The following is a 6,288-nucleotide window of genomic DNA, read 5'->3' on the forward strand; positions in this document are numbered from 1 at the left end:
TAAATACTCACGACATGAAGAAGAGTAGGTAGATCGCACAATACAGAACAACGATGGGGACTTAAAATTTTCGCTGGTAAAGTTTCTTACAATAAAAATATTTGCATTTGGCCTAAAACGCCCAACAATCAAGTCAACCAGAAGAGCCAAAGAAATAAAACAAGCAGAAAACAACAAATTCAATGTAGCCCAGCAGTTTTTCATTTAGGATGGAAATTATACGAAAAGGAGAGTTTGTGAGATAAAGTCAATTGCAGGCACAAAACCATCGTAGTAGAGTAATTAAGTGGAAACAGAAGCCATCATATTGAAAATGACAAAGTGGGGAATTATCTAAAAATTGATGGAAGCCTTACTTACTTCCTGTAAATTACGACTAAATCACTCACAATTACCCATTGTCCTTTACATTGCTATAACACTATTTTTTTTATTAAAACGTTTCCTCTTTAAAAACTAAATATTAATTTCTGGGATTCAAATAGAATATTTTGGAAGTTAACTGGATTGATTTCATAAAATGAATTATATTTCCAATAAAAAAATAGATTGATGTAAGGAAATTTTTAATTTATGGTTAATTATTTTTGAATTGGAGTTGTATTAAGATGGATGAATTTTCAAATGTCTTCATATGTCATTTTGTGGGCACAATCTAAATGTAATAAACATTCATAAACTATCAAGAACAAGCTCCAAAACAATAATTACAGAATGGCTTAAACATCACACATTAAGCTTACACTTTTAGGCTTAAAAGTGTTAAACATTCAGAGTTGACTAGCATTTTATAGACTTAATACATTGCTTAATGTATATGGTCACACTAAGAATATACTTCTACGCTTAAAAGTGTTAAGCACTGAGAGTTGACTAACACTCTCTAGGCTTAATATGTTGCTTAGTGTGTGTGGTTTAAGGATGGCCAATAATTACAACTTCTTCATTTTCTTCTTTACTAGGAGGTTGAATATTGATATATGAGAAATAGTTAAAACAAGACAAGAAAATTGACTAGAGTCTCATGATCCAACCATGACTAGTCTAGTCTTGGTTTTTCATAGAAGGGGATAAGAAGCATATAATTAACAGTTTTATCCACCATCAACATTCTAAATGAGTCCATATTAATGTCTAGGAGGAAGGGAGATCCTTATTGAAAGACAAAGTTGGTGGGAGCATTGCATCAATCATTCTACATCACCTCTAAATGAAACACTTCAAGTGCAATGTTATTTGCTTGTACTTGAATTTATATGAAAATATTAGAATAAATTAGAGCTTTAACATAAAGAAAAAAGTGAATATCAATAGAAAAAATATATATTTATTTTCAAATTCTAACAATTTTTTCAAAAAAACATACCAATTCATAATAAACTTAACAAAAATTATAGATCAATTATTTGAAAAATATAAAATTTTAAACAAAAATGATTTAAAATATATTATCTTGAAGGTTAATATATTTCCAGACACTTTCAATGAGTAATTCCAATGCTTTCGAGAGAAACGTTAGAGGCAAAAAAGTTATAATTCTACATCTTCACACCATCATTCCTTCGATCACACAGCAAATTACTCACGCGAATCTCTACTTCCATCACATATTAGAGAGCTGTGCAAATTGCACAGACAATAATGTGACTTCCACAAGTGTCTACTTACATTGCTTCAACGGTCACAGGCTCACAACCCATTCACAAGTGCAGATCACATTCACATGAGGTGCTTGGGAAAAGAGAGCTCTGATACCAAATGACAAAAAAAAATGGAAAAAACACGATGATTCGTTATTCAATGGATACAATCGAATGTTCTTACATTGCTTAACATTTCAAATTCTCGTATAAAACTTTTCAAATTGATTGACGGGACAGTAATTAACATTTATTAAGTTTATTTATCCAAAAAAAGCTAATGTAATTGATGTAAAACTCCAATAGAAGAGTAGGTAGATTATTACGTCGATTTAAATCTCTTTCCCCATTTTCAAACATCATATTACATAACTCTTTTTTTTCCCTTTTTCCTTACCAAATAATTATTATTATTTACTTAATTTTCATATAAATTAAACCATCTTACATTGTATTCAATATATTAAAAATCCTCCCAATAGCCATAGACCCAAAAGATAAGGGATATCACCATTACACCTACTACAATTTTTTCCATTCAATATGAAAGCAACTCATAATTAAATTGAATTGCAATAGTCAAAAGTTAGCGTAATCCACCCAAACACTAATACACACATTGTGCAAAAGAGTAGGTCGATAGCTCAATTTACAATGACGATGATGACATCAAACTTCCCCTCGTAAAATTTATCACAGTAAGAATATTCGCAGTCGGCCTAAAACGCCCAACGACCACCACCCAATACCCAAGTCAACCAGAAGAACCAAAGGAACAGAACAAGCAGAAAAAACAAATACATCAAGCCCTGCTACTCCAGAGATGCAAAACTCCTCACTGAAGTTGGAAATTGTAAGGCGCAGAAGAGGCGCTAGAGCGAGGGTAAAGGCGAAGCAGCGGCGCTAACGGTCTTGGGTAAACTGGCGGGAAAGTAGCATGTTCCGTCCTCGTGAATCGTGCCCACTGACGGCGCCGCACTTCTACTCCTCGCCAACGCTTGCTCTGAAGAAGCCAATTTGTATAACCCTAAATTTGAAGAAGAACTCGAACTCGAACACCTCCTCTGCGACGCCGCCCTCACGACTTCACCGTATTCGTCATCCTTTCTGGCGGAGGCTGTGGTGAAGCTCTTTGGCAGAGTAGTCGCAGAGGAAACGCTTGCAGCCAGCCCGCTGTAATTGGCTTTCGCCGCCCATTTGTTCAGACTTCTCACATAATAATCGTGAGCTTTGCCAAGGTATGGCAGTGGAGACAGCGCCTTCATTATTCTGTGAAATGATCTACCTTTGCCCGCTTGACTATTCTTATCGCTCTTCATTGAAAACTAGTTCCAAGTTTCTGATAGAAAGTAGAAAAGAGAGGAAGATCTGTGCTAGGCGAAAGAAATTGTTCGCTTGTTATGAAGGATCTCTTTGGAAGATATATATAAAAAGAAAGGGAAGGAGAGATCGGGAGATAAAGTCAATGGTGGGCACAAAACCATCGTTGTAAAGTAATTAATTGGAAACCGAATCCGGAAACAAAATCCATCATATTGAAAATAACAAATTGGGGAATTATATACGAATTGATGGATGTCTAATTAAATTCCTGTAAATTATAACAAAATCAGTCACAGTTCTTATTTTCCTCTACTTATCGTGAATATAACACTGAAATATTTCTAGCCTTTGGCCAATTCAATAGTAACTTTTAGTAAGTTAATGAGGATTGCTTTAGGTGAGGTGGGTGGCTGTTTTAAAGTCGAAGTCTTCATATTTTATTTCTATGAGCATCATGTAAATGACAAAAATAAAATTTAAATCATTCATAATCATTAAAGATGAGTTCTTACATTTAAAATTAAATTATTAAATTTTAATAGGATATTATATAACTCTTTTTTTCACGAAATTGTGTTATATGTATGTGTGCATGGGGTAAGTGGCATTAGGGGTAGAGAGGGGGGTGGACGTTCTAAAAAGTCACACCCTAAAGTTCATGCAAGACATAGTTTTAATCAACAAATCTTAAAAGTCAACAAATAAGATTACTAAGAAACAAGAGCTAAGTCACTAATAGATAGTAGATCCTAAACATACATAGAGCTATCAAGAAGAAACTCCAATCCCAATAATTACAACTTTTTCATTTTCTTCTTCAGTGGGGGTTGAATATCAATACATCATGAGAAATAGATAAAACATAGCAAGAAAATTGACTAGAGTCTAATGATCAAAATGTCTGATGATCACATCTGAAAAATGATCAAAGGTAGGGAAGATGGTTGAGACCAACCATGACTAGTCTAGTCTTGGTTTTTCATGGAGAGGGATAAGAAGCATCTAACTAAGAGTTGTGTCCACAAATGACATTCTAAATAAGTCCATATTGATGTCTAAGGGGAAGAGAGACCTTTATTGAAATGTGAATTTGGTGGAACTCTAAAACTTTTACATGGAACATTACACCAATCATCCTAAAGAACCTCTAAATGAACCACTTCAAGTGCGAATTTTTTTTGCTTGCACTTGAATCTCTATGAGAATATTAGAATAAAATAGAGCCTTAGCGTAAAGAAAAAAGTGAATATCAATAGAACAAAAAAAATTAATTTATGTCTTAATTAGAATGAATTTAATAGAAATTATCAATCAATTATTTTAAAAATAGATAAAAGTTTAAGAAAAGTTTGATTAGAATATATTATCTTAAAAAAGAGGAATGTTCTGGTTTCTTAAAATTTTGGTACAAAAAACTCTTTTTTATCTCCGATTACACTTTGCTCCCCCATAAGATCACAAAAAATGTTTTGAACATAAACATCTTGTATTTATAATTTTAATATACTTATATTTTATTTATAATAAATTTAATAGATAAGTTTCCCAATGTAAATTATTTCATATTTTTTTATTACATAGTATTAATTTTCGTAAAGAAGAATAATTAACAATATTTAATCATTATAGAAATAAAAAACATTATTATGATGGATCAAGTTAATAGTAAAAAAAAAATATTAATTTCATACAATTTAAATTTTATATTGTATATGTGTAAAATAAAGAAAGAGACTGATATATAGGCTTTTCGAACTAGGAATTAGGGTGGGTCCCATATGAGAATAGTAAATCAGAGGATTAAGTCAATTATAATATTAAATGTGTCTTGTCAATTTTAGTTCTCTTCATTATCCTTTTACTAGACAAGGGGGACACATATCATACATCATTCACTTTTTCTCACTCCTATGTTTGATGCTCTTCCATAATTATTGTTAACCTTTCTTATTAGATGGGCCTAGCCTAACATCCATATCCAATTTAGTGGCTACCTTATGACCATTTGTGACATCATCAATTTATAGTTTTAACTTCTATTATTTGAAGGCAACCTAATAGCTAAGTTGGCAACTTTAATGATATTTATCTAGTTTCTAAATTTCATGTTTGGTGGAAACAATGAATTTAGCTAGGTTGGCTATTGATAAATAATCATGGGTAGCAACCCCAAGTTGTTTATGTCGTTTATAGTTTCCCTTTTAAAGGTGACCTAATAGCTAGGGTGGCAACCTCATAATAAATTATCTAGTTTTGTTTTTTCTTTATTGATTATTGTCATCTATGCTTTACCATTTCTTCAGTATAGCCTCTTTTAGATAAAGTGTTTGCCTTATAGTCGTAGTTGTCTTATCTAGTTCCCAATTTCTACTATCTTGTTTATATTATTCTTCTCATTTGTTATTAGCTTTTTCCAAGGTGTTCCTCTATTCATCATAGGTCATTGCCACACTTCATTTACTTTATATTTTTGTGGAGGGATTCTTCTTATAAATCATATCAAAACAAATTTGTTGATTCTTTGTGTCATTTTTAGTAGTTTCATAGACATTTCATCACATGGTAGATATATTTGTTTTCTACTCTATACTTAGATTACAGATTTGTGATATATTTGTTTTCTACTCTATACTTAGATTACAGATTTTTAATTATCTCAAAGATAGATTTATGTTTCTCGCATAGGTCCATAGTGTCTAACTGAGCTACAACAAGCATGCATGATACTGAGGTTGCTTTGGCACGCAGGGCATGCTCATACTATCAAAATAATTAGCCCTAACATATAATTTTTCTACTAACTTCCATACAAATTAAATCATCCTTCATTATATTTCATACATTAAAAAACCACCTAACAGCTGTGGACCCAAAGGATAAGAGAAATCGCCATTACATCTACTAGAAGTTTTTCCATTGAATTTGAAAGAAACTTCAATAGTTGCGTTGAAGTGACAAGGCCGAATAGCTGGTGTGTTCCGCTCAAACACTAATATACAATTACGTTACGAACTTAAAACTTTCGCTGGTAAAATTTCTTATAATAATTAAAATGTTTGCATTTGGCCTAAAACGCCTTGACAATCAAGTCAACCAAAAGAGCCAAAGAAGCAAAACAAGCAGAAAAAAACAAATTCAAAGTAGGCCTAGCTCAGCAATTTCTCAATGAGGATAGAAATTGCAAGGAAAGGAGAATTGGAAAATAAAGTCAATGGCAGGCACAAAACCATCGTAGTAGAGTACAATTCAGAATTTAAGTGGAAATAGAATGCATCATATTGAAAATGAAAATGAAATTTGAAAAAAAAAAAAATAGATTGATTTA

At 32.0% G+C, this 6,288-nt stretch overlaps 1 protein-coding gene across 1 annotated transcript; it reads right to left on the reverse strand.

Annotated features, from left to right (window-relative positions):
- Positions 1–2,512: 2,512 nt before the first annotated feature.
- Positions 2,513–2,905, reverse strand: LOC131876195 (uncharacterized). Its single transcript, XM_059221027.1, has one exon. The coding sequence runs from the start codon at positions 2,903–2,905 to the stop codon at positions 2,513–2,515; it is 393 nt and encodes a 130-aa protein (XP_059077010.1).
- Positions 2,906–6,288: the final 3,383 nt, after the last annotated feature.

Source organism: Cryptomeria japonica, chromosome 5, assembly GCF_030272615.1.
Source record: "Cryptomeria japonica chromosome 5, Sugi_1.0, whole genome shotgun sequence".
Classification (NCBI taxonomy): domain Eukaryota; kingdom Viridiplantae; phylum Streptophyta; class Pinopsida; order Cupressales; family Cupressaceae; genus Cryptomeria; species Cryptomeria japonica.